Genomic DNA, 15,821 nt, shown 5'->3' with positions numbered 1-15,821 from the left:
TTGAAAAAAAAAAACACTGATCACAATCAATCCAAAAAAAAAGCTGACGTACATCCTTTGGCGCACAGAACAAGGAGGGGAATTTGCAAGCTTTGCATTGGGCGTCGAGTCGCATGTGTGAACGTTGTTGTTCTCTGATTTTCCCCGTATACATAAATTATTCCGCTGCTGACCTATAGATGCATTATGCATGCCAGTTATTAACCCTTTTTATTATTTTACAGATGCACAAGAGGGAGAGAACCTGCAAGGATTACATCAAGGTAACGGAGGATATAGTAGTGTTATATCCGATGTTGTGCAGGTTCTAGCATTACTATTCTGTGGACACGCTCTGTGCCGCGTACAGTCATATTCAGCCCGCATTACTGTATCCCAGCAGGTAATAGTTACTGGTGAGGACATTTTTATTCTGTGTGTATCTTATTTGTGCAGGCGGTGGTGGAGACAGTGGATAACCTTTTACGCTCAGAAGCGTTACCCTCATGGAGAGACATAAATGTCACAGAGCAAGAACATGTGGCTACCATGTTACTGGACATACTGGAGGAAGGGGCTTTCCTGGTAGCTGATAATGTCAAGGAACCTGCACGATTCCAGACTGCTAAGCCTAATGTTGGTGAGGCACCAGTACAGCCATTTCTCTAGGAATATTAACAAAAAAATATGAATATTACAAACTAAACCTCTGGCAGAAATAAGAATATTTTACGATGAGGGATTAAAATTATTAATGAACTGATTCCCACTCGCATCATATGGTAGAGGGTCATTATCAAAATCATTGCATTGCATTGGTGAACTCCTTCAATGTTGTGGACCTCCTGACCACCCAAAACTATGCTCAGACGACGTGAAAGCAAAAAAAAGTGAACATAACTTGACAAGTTGGAAACTTCATAGTTTTAAGGTTGAAATAAGACACAAGTCTATTGAGTTCAATCTAGAACCTAACATGTTGATCCCGTGGGAGACAAAAACTCCATGGGACAGATGCTAATTGCCCCATATTAGGGGAAAAATTCCTTCCTGCTTCTGCTCCGCAGAGAAATTCTTGGGATCAACGACCCATCACCGAATCTAGTACCTACAACCTTTAATAATATGGCCCCAATTTATCAAGATGGGCAATGTTCATGCCGGTCTTAAAGAGGGATCATGTTGGAGTCAGGATGCTACTGATTCATTGACAGGCGCACTCCTCTTAATGAATCAGAAACATCTAACGAGAGGAGTGTGCCTTGACACAAATCAAGGACTGGAGTAAGATTTCCGGTGTAAGGAATGCAACAACTTGCCCTGTACCCGTCCTGCCCCAGTTCTGCCCATTTTGGCAGAGCTGGGCAAACTTGCATAGAAATGACAAGAATTGCTAATTTTTGTCTCAACTTTGAGCAAAAAATTGTGACTTTTCAAAGTGATTTCCATCAGAATTCTGGCGTAATCACTTTGATGAATGGGGGTGTATATTTTTCAATGTTTTTGCTTTCCTACCGATGAACCTGTTAGGTTATAAGTTGATCTCAATGGACTTGTGTCTTATTTTAACCTTAAAAACTAAGAAGAAAGGCATCCAGGACTTTCTTGTACTTGGCCAAGTTGTAGTCGCTAAGCAGCAGGACAGCCACAGGTTGGGGACCACTGAACTACACTATTTCTTGACCAGTAACACACATATCTACATATTGGGTCTCTAAAAGTATACTGTTTCATCAAAATTTCAAAATGATTTCCTGTGGAGGTCTATTAATGGGATTATGTCTCAGAGACACCAGCTAGTCATCCCAGGTCTGGCTTGCAGTACCTCTAGCAAACATCTGATCTGCCTAAGGAAATCTGCAGCCAGTCTTCTCTGCTGTGGCTAGTCTACGGGAAATGAAGCTATACATAATGGGGAATTCAGATGATTGTATGTCATGATGATACAAGGATAGGTCAAATGCTCCATAACAGAAGCCAATCCTAGAGTCTCAGGCAGAGGAACCACCTCTATCAAGACTATATGGCAAAAATTCAGCTTTTTTTTCCCCAGCCTTTCTGTAAACACATTACCAAAGCAGGTGCAGGCAGCCGTAGAGTCTCTCATCCTAGAGAATCGGCTGATTATGCAAATGACACTCTGATCAAACCCTGATCCGTGTTTGATCAGAGTGTGATCACAGTGTGATCCGATTCTCTCGGATGAGAAGATGGAGAAAAAAATGTCTCCATCTTCTCCATTCTGTCATGGAAATTGGACTTCACTAAGATTTCATCCGAGTGCAGTCTAATGGTTTCCACGCACTCATTGACTTGAGTGGCCGAGTGTGATCCAAATATCGGATCAAACTTGGACAAACAGCAATTTTTTTCCTTAGACAGCCTCTGTCCATGAAAAAATCAGATATGTGCTCGGCCCCATAGATTAACATCAGTCTGAGTGCGATCAGATGTTTTGTCGGATCACACACAGACAGAAAATACGGGTCGTCTGCACAACCCCTTAAAAGGGTTGTCTCATCTTATTATATGGGTAAAATTGCAAAGTGCTTGTAGAAACAAGCAACGTTGCTACCGGTATTTATTTTTTATTAGCAATCCTTTCTGTTATGATCTTTTATTCAATAGTTTACAGATTACCGACCACCTCTGGAATCTATGATAAGTAGCCAGTTTCCTATACAAAGAGCGCATGCTTACAAGCTCTCTGCTGTACAGCTTTCAAGCACGGCTCTGAAGCAAGGCACCAGGGCTCCGATGAAGCTCCCTCTGCTAGTAGCATCTGAGAACGCACAATATGTGCCAGTGGCTCAACCGTGCTGCCAGCAGGAAGTATCAATCTGCAAGAGCACACCGTTTCACTGGCAAGCAGGAAGCTGGAAAGCTGGGGAGTGGTGCACTCCTGAAGACAACATGAGATAACCCCTCTAAGGCCTCTTTCACACTTCAGTTGTTTGGCGTCAGTCTAAATCCGCCATTTTCCTCAAAAAACGGATCAGTTTTTTTCCCCATAGACTTGCATTAGCGACGGATTGTGACGGATGGTCGTCCGTTCCATCCGTCATGCGACGGATCCGTCAAAATTTGGCGGACGTCATCTAGACATTGACGGTCATTGCAACGTTTTTTGTCTGCGTTGAAATGGCGGATCGCGACGGATCCGTCGCGTCCGTCATTTCATAGAATGGCCACCTATGGGCGACGGATCCGTCGCGACCGTCATTTCGGCGGATCCGTCGCCCCAATCCGTTTTTTCAATTTTTTTCAATTGCGCATGCTCCAAAAAGTATATACAACCCCCGAGTAACGGATCCGTCAAAAAAACGGATCCGTTACATCCGTTTTTTTAACTATTGTGACGAATCCGTCGATCCGTCATTATGTCGGAAGTGACTGACGCCAAAAAACTGAAGTGTGAAAGAAGCCTATGAATGCAATATATACAAAAACTGTCAGTCGAATGTTTACTTAGGAAGACAGCTATCTCTTCCCAACTCCCACATACATATGGAACTAAGTTGAGCAGTCATGTGTTTTCAACAGGGATAGTATAAAACTTTGGCATCTCTGGTAGCAGCTTATCTCCACTTTAAACAAAAGGTTCAGCCATTGAAATTCCAACTGGCTGTTCCTTCTTTCCCATGACATCAAATCATCATGTTCAAGAGAGTCGGGAGGGCCATCATAAACAACAGGTGGTCTTCTGGTCCTGCTAAATTTGGTTGGTTCGGCTGACATTCATCTATATGTCCAAGGGCCTTTGGGTTGTGATTAGTCTGGCATAATGGTTCTGGATTTATAAGATACATGACATGTTCATTTTTTAACCAAATTATAAGGGATTCTGATCAATCCTTTTGACCGTCAATGGGTTTGTCATGTATTTGTGCTTGCGAACAGTGCCTTACGTTGACTCTGCCAAAGCAGGCTGAAATAAATGGACCTGTAAATGCCCATACCGTGTCACCAAACTAGATGTCATGTTGTAAAACCCAACCAACCATTCAACAACCCCTGTTCTTCTATTAAGCGTAGCGTTAATCAACCCTGTATGTTTGCGGAGTAGCTTGTTAAATAAGTGATGTTTGCTTTGTGCCATCCTCCATGCTCTCTCCAATGGTAATTCCACAAGGGTCAGATTTGATGCTGATATTTCTGCAACTGAGAAACAGTTCTGTTGATGTAAATGGAGTTGTTTCAACAGCAAGTTCATGCATTTCTGCAAGATCCATTAAGATGAATGGGACAGTCTCAGCAATGTCTGAATTCCCCCTAACCGTCCATGTCTTCTCGTAGTGCTAGAAGTTTCTGTCATAAACACCGATGACCCCGTCTCCGAGCTGATCTTCCCTCAAGACAACCACAGTGTCAGCTCTATCCAGCTGTCTGCCAGATCCATCAAGCAGAACAGTCGCAATGGTGAGATCTGTCATTATTTAGGTTGTGTTTCTCTTTGTAGATAAGTTGTTGCTGAGATGGTGATGTCCTCTCTTTATTACATACAGTAAATAATATCCTACATCTCGCCAGTACACAAGGTTCAAAAGCTCCACTGCAAGAGGCAATATGGATTAAAATAAAAACAAAATTTTCAAAAACATGATCATTGCCTAGTTGGAATTATATTCCTACTTTGTTACAAAGAAGTGAATAGATGGTATAAGTCACCAACTCCATTGGATCTATCTCTAACGACAGGACTCGTAAAACTTAAATAATTTACTCATCCATGGTCTTTTTAAAGAGAATCTGTCTTTAGGATCAACCCTTCTATGCCATCTATATGGGCTGGGAGATAATAGAAAGAAGAATAAAATGATACTTTGATATCCGTGATCCGATGTCTTATTCCCGAGAAATCCATGTTTTATTTAATATGTAAATGAGACATTAAGATCTATGGGCTGGACATAGATCTCCATGAGAATCTGACTCCAAGGCTTATTTTATATAAATAGGGACATTACCTGTGTGAGACATGTATATGAGGATAGCAAAAGGTCAGTCATTACATGTTTCACACTGGTAACGCTTTCTTTCATTTACAGTAAAATAAGCCAGGTTCTCAAGTAGATCTATGTCCGCCGAAGAGATCTTATTGGTTCCTTTCCATATAAGTAAAATGTGTATTTCTCTGGAATAAGACATCAGATCGTGCTATCAAGTTATCATTTCATTCAACTGTCTAGGACCTATAAGTACATATACATCGCTTAGGAGGATTGATCACTCCTTTTAAGCCAACCAAAAAAACCACTGAGGCTCAATTAACACGTATATTGCTGATCCATTTGTGGAACATTTTCCTATGTCTAAAGCTGGCCATACACATTAGATGGCCGTCAGTCAATGAAGCTTGAGCTGATTGTTTGGCCCGACAGTCATCTCAGCCAACTCTCCCATACATAGGAGCGCTAATTTAGCCAGCACTCTTGAATTCTCTACGTAAAAGTCATCGCCAGGCTTGTTTGGTCACAGCTTATCTCCGAGAGAACAATGCAATTGGCAGTTCAAATCAGAGATTCTGAACCCGACAGCTCTCCTGATGATTAGTTTTCTGGGACTTCCATACACATTAGAGAGTCGGCAAAATCTGTCGATATCAGTGTGTTTGGAACATTAGTCTAATGTATATGGGGGCCTGTAGACAAAACTTTAGTACGAATGCGATCAGTTGATCAGTGTTGTTGGTGATTTTATTATTGTTTGTCAATAACTAATATCGTGCAGAACGGGTTGTCTTCAGCCTTTACCAGAATGATGCCAATATCTTACCATTTATCTTTATGTCACAATTCACTCTTCGACTTTGTGATCACTGCAGTTCCTAACTCCCTATATTTTCATAATTTTCCATCTCAGGAGTTGTGAAAGTGGTGTTCATCCTGTACAATAATTTGGGCCTCTTCTTGTCCACGGAGAATTCCACTGTACGCTTTGGTGGAGAAGACAGCTCCTCAGGACACTCTTTGGTGGTGAACTCACAGATCATCGCAGCTTCAATTAATAAGGAGTCCAGCAGGGTTTTCCTCATGGACCCTGTTATTTTTACACTACCACATTTACAGGTGAATGCAAAAATTTAAAGGAAGATAAGAGTACACTGTATATGGAAGATAGAAACCAAGAGAATGTAAGAAATGGTTGTTTAGCAGCTGTAAAAGTTTGGGAAAATTAAGGGATAAACCTCCGACATAACGTCGGAAAAAAACACTGAGGAGACAGTGGTGGAGACTTAGTTAGCCAAGAGAATGTCAAATGACCATGACAACGGTGAAGCTGAGCTTTTAGGAAGACATTTACAAACGGACAATTTGGCAGACAAGAAGGTTCCATTTATGGGCCAAATAGATTATTTTCAAGCTATGGAAATCTGGTAATTGGTATGGAAAATGGTAATGTACAGGATTGCTCTTTAGAGGGGCATTACTGTTAAATCTGGCCATAACCATTGGATATTGGTTGTCAGATCCAATCAAAAAATGTGTGGAGAGTAGATGTGTTTGTAATGGAAGTAGCCTAATGGGATTTTGGACGAGTTTATATTTGAGCTTGGAGAGCAGAAAGATTCTGTAATAGACTTTGTAGGTTGAAGTTTTTGCAATACGCTGTTAGATTGTATACAGGCAAAGTGGCTATATAGATTAGCTGATCATTAATATGTCTGGAGGTCTCCCAACTCCCTTGATGAAAGATGTCAAAGGAAGGAAGGAGGGACACAGCATGTTGGATTCCGGCATGTCCAAATTTTTCAACAATAGTGTGCTAGTTGTTTATTCCCATCTTTCTACTAAAACACACATGCTTAGCATACCTTATATATATGTTTGGTTACTTTAACTTATTTGTTCCTGTTTTTCAGTCTAAAAACCACTTCAATGCCAACTGCACCTTCTGGAATTACTCTGAGCGCTCGATGTTGGGTTTTTGGTCAACACAGGGTTGTCGGTTGCTGCATACTAACAAGACCCACACGACCTGTGCGTGCAACCACCTAACTAATTTTGCTGTGCTGATGGCCCATAGAGACATGGTGAGCGCTCTGTTACTGTCATGATTTATTTCGTTTCGGAAGATTAAGATTTCATTACTTTAATAAAATATGACTTTAACTTCTCTTTTTAATTTGGTTCCTAGTGGGTTTCTTTCATAATCAGGGTTTGCTGTAAAGGTTTTACTGAACAGTTAGCACTGAGACCCTTAGTGACGTATAGCGTCCTATATAACGTAAAATAATAAATCACACATTATGACAATCAGAGCCGAGTTGTAGAAAATACACAATATTACACTGGTTGTTATAACAAACTGGGCCCTGCTAACTGTACATCATGGTTGTCCAGTTTTATTTTGGTGGATCTGTATAACAAATGTTGGATGACTTGGTAAAGCTAAATTTTTGTTTTCTCAGTACCAGGGTCGAATAAACGAGCTGCTTCTCTCAGTTATCTCCTGGGTGGGAATAGTGATCTCTCTGGTGTGTCTCGGAATCTGTATATCCACCTTCTGCTTCTTGAGGGGTCTTCAGACTGACAGAAACACCATCCATAAGAATTTGTGTGTTAGTCTGTTCCTGGCTGAACTTCTTTTCCTCACTGGTATCGACAAAACCCAGTATCAGGTACAACTATCTTGTTTTCCTTGAGCTTGAAACTCCAAGACTCTAGACTGAAAGACATTTACCATTCCAACCTAATTTCTGATTCCATCTCTAAATGTTTACTATCATTACCATTCCTCCAAATTGTGTCCAATGATTTGGTGGTAACCATGTTGTATTTTTTTAAGGTGGTTTGTCCCATTTTGGCTGGTCTCCTGCACTTCTTCAGTCTGTCGGCTTTCTCTTGGCTGTGTCTGGAGGGTGTTCAGCTTTATCTTATGTTGGTGGAAGTGTTTGAAACAGAACATTCCCGAAGGAAGTACTACTATCTGTGTGGCTACGTGTTTCCTGCTCTTGTGGTGGGGATCTCTGCAGCTGTGGACTACAGGAGCTACGGCACGGATAAGGCGTAAGTCTTCCTCTGTCATCTACGATCTCGTATTCTATCCCAATATGTACACAGTGACCATGTATCTTCCACGATCTTGTATTTTATTCCAATATGTACCTTTATCTCATCCAACTTACAACATCTCTGCTATCTACTGTCATTAACAATCCTTCAAATCGTGTCCAATGATTTGGTGGTGACCATGTTGTATCTTCTACAATCTTGTATGCTATCCTAAGAATTCTCATCCAACTTACACCATCTCCATCCTTGTTATTACATGTCTAGACATTCTCTTAATCCTTCGAGTGGCCCTTCTCCATCACAGTTCTTCATATTTAGTCATCTTTCTGATGGTCTCCATATTCTTTCCCATGTAACTGCTCTCATAGACGGTCTTGTATTGTCTCAAACAATGTAATTTTGCCTTTAACCATTCTCCCTCATTCTTTGTAACTGCTCTGTGACTGCAAGTGTCTTCATCTCTCATTAATTACTTATCTGGATGTGGCTGTTTCTCTGCGTTTCTATCAATGTTCCTCACTGTCTGTTTTGCCGCTTCTCTTATTGTCACAGTTGCTGGCTGCGAGTTGATAATTATTTCATCTGGAGTTTTATTGGCCCGGTTTCCCTTGTTATTGTGGTGAGTAATGATACTGGTGTCCTTTCTCTTTAGCTCACTGTCACTGCTTAACTTTATCCGGCATTATGTTTTCTGCTCTCCTTTATGTCTCCTTTTTTTTTCTCACTCTTCTTCTCTTATGCTGAGCGTCACTACTCAAATAGTCCATTTTGCATAGGGTTAGGACTACACAGAGATATTCCATCACATCTAAGGATTGTCAATGTGGTTGCATTGTGATGCGCAACTGTAAAAAGTCTAAACCTTTAGAATTCGTGGTTTGCAAAAGTTGTATGTGACTTTGCCCCATAGACTTCAATGTAAGTCATATATGTACTTGTAAATCACACGCAACATGTCTATTTAATTTTTTTTTTTCTTACAGCCAAGTTGAACAGTACAGTCCAATGATAGGGAGTCACGGACAGGTCACACCAATGTTTTTGGTGCACAACACGTCTCTGTAGCCCTAACCTTACACAACTAGGCACATTTATCGTGTGGTCCGTGGGTTATGTTGCATCACTAATTGATTCCTATCCATGAGCAATAATCAAATCAGTGTATTCATAGGAAAGAAGGAACAAGATTTACATCCTACTTATTTATGATCTTTGACCAAGTATCTGCAACTCTAAAAAGTTTTTTAAAGCCTCCTTCACACTTTTTGCAGTGTATTTTTTTATGATTTTAATTTGTTGTTTACAAGAATTTTTTATGGCACTTTTATTATTTTAAAAAATAGGCAGAGAAAACCATCAGATCACCACTTCTATGCACAAATAATGATATATATTTCACCGGTGTCTTTGGTGCATGAAAAGTGTAGCAGGACCGACTTCCCAGAAATGATCACGTAGAGTAGGTAGAGTCCAGCACTCGCTTCGTTATTAATACATGCTAAAATAGCTCATTATAGAAAAGGTATTAAAACAGAAAAAAAACAATGAGTCTCAAGTGGATAGACTACCCTTACTCATAGTACATGACCCAAACACGTTTCAGGTGGTTAGACTACCCTTACTCATGGTACACGGCCCAAACGCATTTCAGGTGCTAAGACAACCCTTTGTCATGGTACATGACCCAAACACGTTTCAGGTGGTTAGACTTCCCTTACTCATGGTACACGCCCCAAAAGCATTTCGGGTGGTTAGACTACCCTTACTCATGGTACATTGCTCAAACGCGTTTCAGGTGCTAAGACAACCCTTACTCATGGTACACAGCCCAAACACGTTTCATTTGGTTAGACTACCCTTAAGGTACCTTCACACGAAACGACGCTGCAGCGATAGCGACAACGATGTCGATCGCTGCAGCGTCGCTGTTTGGTCGCTGGAGAGCTGTCACACAGACCGCTCTCCAGCGATCAACTATGCCGAGGTCCCCTGGTAACCAGGGTAAACATCGGGTAACTAAGCGCAGGGCCGCGCTTAGTAACCCGATGTTTACCCTGGTTACCAGCGTAAAATCTAAAAAAAAACAAACAGCACATACTTACATTCACGTCCCCCTGCGTCCACTTCCTGACTGACTGAGCGCCGTACAGTGAGAGCAGAGCGGTGACGTCACCGCTGTGCTGCTTTCACTTTCACTTTGCGGCGCTGAGTCAGAGGAGGAAGCAGACTGCAGGGGACGCAATGTGAGTATGTGCTGTTTGTTTTTTTTACATTTTACGCTAGTAACCAGGGTAAACATCGGGTAACTAAGCGCGGCCCTGCGCTTAGTTACCCGATGTTTACCCTGGTTACCAGTGTAAAATATCGCTGGTATCGTTGCTTTTGCTTTCAAACACAACGATACACAGCGATCGGACGACCAAATAAAGTTCTGGACTTTATTCAGCGACCAGCGACATCACAGCAGGATCCTGATCGCTGCTGCGTGTCAAACGAAACGATATCGCTAGCGAGGACGCTGCAACGTCACGGATTGCTAGCGATATCGTTATAATGTCGTTTCGTGTGAAGGTACCTTTACTCATAGCACACAATCCAAAGGCATTTCCGGTGGTTAGACTACCCTTACGCATGGTACACGGCCCAAATGCGTTTCAGGTGGTTAAACTACTCTTACTCATGGTACATGACCCAAACACGTTTAAGGTGGTTAGACTACCCTTACTCATCGTACATGATCCAAACGCGTTTCAGGTGCTAAGACAACCCTTTGTCATGGTACATGGCTCAAAAGCATTTCAGGTGGTTAGACTACCCTTACTCATCGTACATGATCCAAACGCGTTTCAGGTGCTAAGACAACCCTTTGTCATGGTACAAGGCTCAAAAGCATTTCAGGTGGTTAGACTACCTTTAAACATGGTACATTTTGTTAGTAATACGTACCTTGACTAAGGGTGGTCTATACTCCTGAAACGCATTGATATTTGTTTTTATACCTTTCCGATCATGTGCTATTTTTGGATGTATTCATTATTTAATTATATTAATGAATAAAAATAATAATAAGAAAGAATTGGATTTTTAATCGATCTCAAGTGCTAGATTCTTTCAGCTATTCATAATTTTTTTGCTTTTCTGAAGCCTTTGGGGAAAATGTTACAGGAGAGGAACCAGCTACAGCTTATTTTTTGCTGTAAAAAACACAAAAAAAGTGATATTTTTGCAAAAGAATAAGCACCAGCTTAGATAAGGATATACACATGCCTGGACAATTGCAAGGTTTATGAAGTCTGCTTTGCGGTTTTCTATCTTCTCTCCTCTTTTCCATAAGGACTCTTTCTCCTTCTATTGCCGGTTTAACACACATCAGCGTTTTTTTTTTCTCATACGTGAAAAATGGACCATTATTTTTTCAGAGTTCTGGATTCATTTTTGATCCATGTGTCGCTTTTCACAACCTTGTTGAATATCTTTATTGTCGCATGAACCACAAAAAAACCCGCAATTAATCTAATTTATTTAATAGGTACAGAGAATCTGCAACATCAAAAACTCATCTAATACTCATCGTGGGAACGTAGCCTTAAAGGATTTTTCTGGGTTTATGTAAATATAGTTTAGTCATTGCATAATTGAAAGTTATACAACTTTATTTTATTTACTTTGGTCAAATGTATCCGCTACCTTAGCTCATTAAGGACATAATGCAATTGCAGCAAACCACCAGCTGTGAAAAATATTAGGAGTGTGCGGGTTTTCGTCCACAGACAACAGAGATCTCGAAAACGGTGAAAAAATTAAACAAATATGCATTAAAAAGTTTCAGTACTTTTCATTATATGGGGATTAAGATTTATTAAATAAGATTTATTAATATAAAACCCTGAGAGTGCAAGTCTTGCAGATTGCAAATTGAGAATATTTGAGATATAGTAATTAAGGAATCACCGGACATCTCAAATATCATTAATTTCACTTTACCAAAAACAGTCCCCTAATAAGCTAAAACCTGATCCTATAAGCCACTTTTTGGACATGGACTATGGCTTAAAGGGAACCTGTCACCACGTTTTTGGAAGATGGGATAAAAATAGCGTTAAATAGGGGCAGAGGTGGGCGTTACATTAGTGTGTTTGTTATGCGTTTATTACCCACCTAAGTTGCCGAAATACCTTTGCAAAGTCTCCGTTTTCGCCTGTCAATCAGGCTGGTCTGGTCAAAAGGGCGTTGTCTTCCCCCAGATTTTGCGTAGTTTTCCGTTGGTGGCGTAGTGGTGTGCGCATGCCCAAGGTCCCGAATCCTCTGCCAGGGGATTTAAAAGAGCGCGCTGTTCGTTATTTCATTGGTGATCGGTGGGCGCGGCCATCTTCCTTTGGCCGCGCGTGCGCAGAAGCGGCGCTCTGCTGGCCGCGGCTTCAGGAAAATGGCTGCGGGATGCCGCGCGTGCGCAGATGGATATCACGGCGGCCATTTTCCTGAAGCCGCGGCCAGCAGAGCGCCGCTTCTGCGCACGCGCGGCCAAAGGAAGATGGCCGCGCCCACCGATCACCAATGAAATAACGAACAGCGCGCTCTTTTAAATCCCCTGGCAGAGGATTCGGGACCTTGGGCATGCGCACACCACTACGCCACCAACGGAATACTACGCAAAATCTGGGGGAAGACAACGCCCTTTTGACCAGACCAGCCTGATTGACAGGCGAAAACGGAGACTTTGCAAAGGTATTTCGGCAACTTAGGTGGGTAATAAACGCATAACAAACACACTAATGTAACGCCCACCTCTGCCCCTATTTAACGCTATTTTTATCCCATCTTCCAAAAACGTGGTGACAGGTTCCCTTTAAAGTGGTTGTCAGGTCTAAAACGACTAGTCTGCAGTCACTCTATGTGACTGCAGACTTGTGAATCCTCGCATCGCACACACTGTGAGGATTCCACTTGTGAATCCTCGCATCGCTCACACTGCACACTGTGAGGATTCGACATTTGAATCCTCGCATCACGCACACTCCACACTGTGAGGATTCGACTTGTGAACCTTCGCATTGCGCACACTGTGAGGATTTGACGTGTGAATCTTCGCATCGCACACACTGCAAGGATTCGACTTGTGAATCCTCGCATCGTGCACACTGCCTACTGTGAGGATTCAACTTGTGAATCCTCGCATCGCACACACTGCACCCTGTGAGGATTTGAATTGTGAATCCTCGCATTGCGCACACTGCACACTGTGAGGATTCCACTTGTGAATCCTCGCATCGCACACACTGCACACTGTGAGGATTCCACTTGTGAATCTTCGCATCGCACACACTGCACACTCTGAGGATTCGACTTGTGAATCTTCGCATCGCGCACACTGCACACTGTGAGGATTCGACTTGTGAATCCTCGCATCGCGCACACTGCACCCTGTGAGGATTCGACTTGTGAATCTTCACATTGCGCACACTGCACACTGTGAGGATTCGACTTGTGAATCTTCGCATCGCGCACACTACATACTGTGAGGATTCGACTTGTGAATCCTCGCATCACGCACACTGCACACTGTGAGGATTCGACTTGTGAATCCTCGCATCACGCACACTGCACACTGTGAGGATTCGACTTGTGAATCCTCGCATCGCGCACATTGCACATTCTGAGGATTCGACTTGTGAATCTTCGCATCGCACACACTGCACAATGTGAGGATTTGACTTGTGAATCCTCGCATCGCGCACACTGCACACTGTGAGGATTCGACTTGTGAATCCTCGCATCGCGCACACTGCACACTGTGAGGATTCGACTTGTGAATCTTCACATCGCGCACACTGCACACTGTGAGGACTCTCATGTGTGAGCACCGGGAATGGCAGGCACGTGACCAAAAGAATGCGATACGCAAAATCCAACTAGATTGTTTCCGGCCTCAAGTAATACACTTGCATTGAATGGGCAGAGTTGCATACGATTTCAGATTCTGTCATTGAAAAAAATCGGTCACCAGCATTGTCCCCATTGACTAACATTGGCCCGAGTGCTACCCGATAAAAAATCAGACAATACTCGTCCGATGTATACGGCGGTGTGAGCGAGCCCTAAAGGACAAACTCAGCGCTACTACATCTGTACTGTATAGAGACGCTCAAGTCTCATGTGTAGCCGCGAAGGATACAAGTACGGCACATCTGTTACTGACTTTCTTGCTTTTGAGAAGTTAATTTCAACCATCAGGTCTTAACCAAATGATGCTTGTAATAAAAATGTAAAAATTAAAGGGGAAAAAATGACAATAGTTCCCTCTTAGGACCAATTAGGTATTTTAATTAATATACAGTTTTCAATACAGCTTAAGGGTTGTATTTTTTAAGTGATGGCAGACTGACTCCGCTGGAGCAGAACTTTGATGGCAGATCGGCCCTGCGGCGTTCTAAGGCGCAGTCTCCGTATGTTTTCTACTACACTAAGACTTGCTCTGACAAGGGCATTTTACACTTGTGGCAAAATATGGATATCATTCTGTATGCAGGTCCAGGTTCAGGTTGGAGAGAGTTTGTGGGAACTGGGAAGTGTTCTAGTCTTTCATGCCACGTTCATTTATTTTATGTTTTACATATTTTCTTAAGCTCTACATAATTATGAGAAGATACAGAACTCAACAACCAAACATAAAAAAATTGCTGGGCTGAAAGTAACCCTATATGACCGACATAGGTGATAATGGGGGGACCTCATGGAGGGTGGTGGGGCAAAGTCAGGTTTGTGCCATCCCCTGTTCCAAAATCGATTATGTAATTTGAAGTAGGACTATGCTGTCCACAGGGACAGGTGGACATACCATTGGTGCAACCTGGGCACTCGTAGAAGGGCCCAAGAGGTAAGGGGGCCACATCCACCTCCAGATCCAGGTTGGTTTGTGATGAGGTATTAGGCTGCAAAGGGCCCATATATTGTTGTTGCACAAAGGCCCTCTTCTGTTTGGTGGTTTCTCCTGTAACTGGACAACGGACTGAGGAATTGTCCCAATAGTCATTGAATGGGGCAGACAGGGGCCTCCTATCCTTCATTACCATGTATCTCCCCATTTCTCCCATGTAAAGTCTATACTTTTTCACTCCAGGTGAACCTCCTAATCCTCTTGGTCACTCTTCACAAGATGCTGCGCTCCTCTTCTGTCCTAAAGCCGGATTCCAGCCGCCTGGAGAACATCAAGTGAGAGCTCTTGGCAAATCCTACATCTTCTCTTCTCCTGTGTTCTCCCCTACTCTCCATGCTTTCGCCTTCGCCCTTTCTTATTAGTTATGTTTTCAAGAACTTATGTGTTTTTTTCTCTTTTCTTAGGTCCTGGGCTTTGGGAGCTGTCACGTTGCTCTTCCTCCTTGGTCTCACTTGGGCATTCGGACTTCTGTTCATTAATAAGGAGTCTCTGGTTCTGGCTTATCTCTTTACGACCTTTAATGCTCTGCAAGGCTTGTTCATCTTTATCTTCCATTGCGCTCTCCAGAAGAAGGTTAGCATTCAGGGCATCACATCTGTAACATAAAGCTTGCGGGGAATCTCACAAATAACATGGCCTCAGCTGAAGGACACTCCACTGCAATTATACTCTCCAGAAACCTAGAAAACCCGCTACACTTGGAACTCACTAACCGCCAAAACACTTACCGTATTTTTGGTACATAGAGCAGATACTCTTTTACAAATCAGATAACGGCAAACACACAATGTAAGATCAGTATGAGAGCTCTACCACTGCAGATTGCCGAGATATATGGTACAGAAATCACCGTACTGAAAAAGAAGTTACATCTTAAAAACATTGACCACTAC

General features: G+C 42.3%; 1 protein-coding gene across 3 annotated transcripts in view; it reads left to right on the top strand.

The window, feature by feature from the left end:
• The window catches only part of ADGRL1 (adhesion G protein-coupled receptor L1), a 526,256-nt gene that overhangs the window by 460,728 nt on the left and 49,707 nt on the right, over positions 1 to 15,821 (top strand). For all 3 annotated transcript variants that reach the window (XM_077262603.1, XM_077262602.1, XM_077262604.1), the window contains 10 exons: positions 225 to 263; positions 436 to 619; positions 4,276 to 4,398; positions 5,842 to 6,047; positions 6,842 to 7,012; positions 7,391 to 7,600; positions 7,768 to 7,988; positions 8,547 to 8,613; positions 15,112 to 15,203; positions 15,333 to 15,501. In XM_077262603.1, the coding sequence (XP_077118718.1) occupies positions 225 to 263; positions 436 to 619; positions 4,276 to 4,398; positions 5,842 to 6,047; positions 6,842 to 7,012; positions 7,391 to 7,600; positions 7,768 to 7,988; positions 8,547 to 8,613; positions 15,112 to 15,203; positions 15,333 to 15,501 (1,482 nt within the window). The remainder of the gene's footprint in view (positions 1 to 224; positions 264 to 435; positions 620 to 4,275; positions 4,399 to 5,841; positions 6,048 to 6,841; positions 7,013 to 7,390; positions 7,601 to 7,767; positions 7,989 to 8,546; positions 8,614 to 15,111; positions 15,204 to 15,332; positions 15,502 to 15,821) is intronic.

This window comes from Ranitomeya variabilis, chromosome 5 (genome assembly GCF_051348905.1).
Source record: "Ranitomeya variabilis isolate aRanVar5 chromosome 5, aRanVar5.hap1, whole genome shotgun sequence".
NCBI lineage: Eukaryota > Metazoa > Chordata > Amphibia > Anura > Dendrobatidae > Ranitomeya > Ranitomeya variabilis.
Note: the sequence above shows the minus strand (reverse complement) of the source record. Positions and strands in the feature narration are given on the sequence as shown.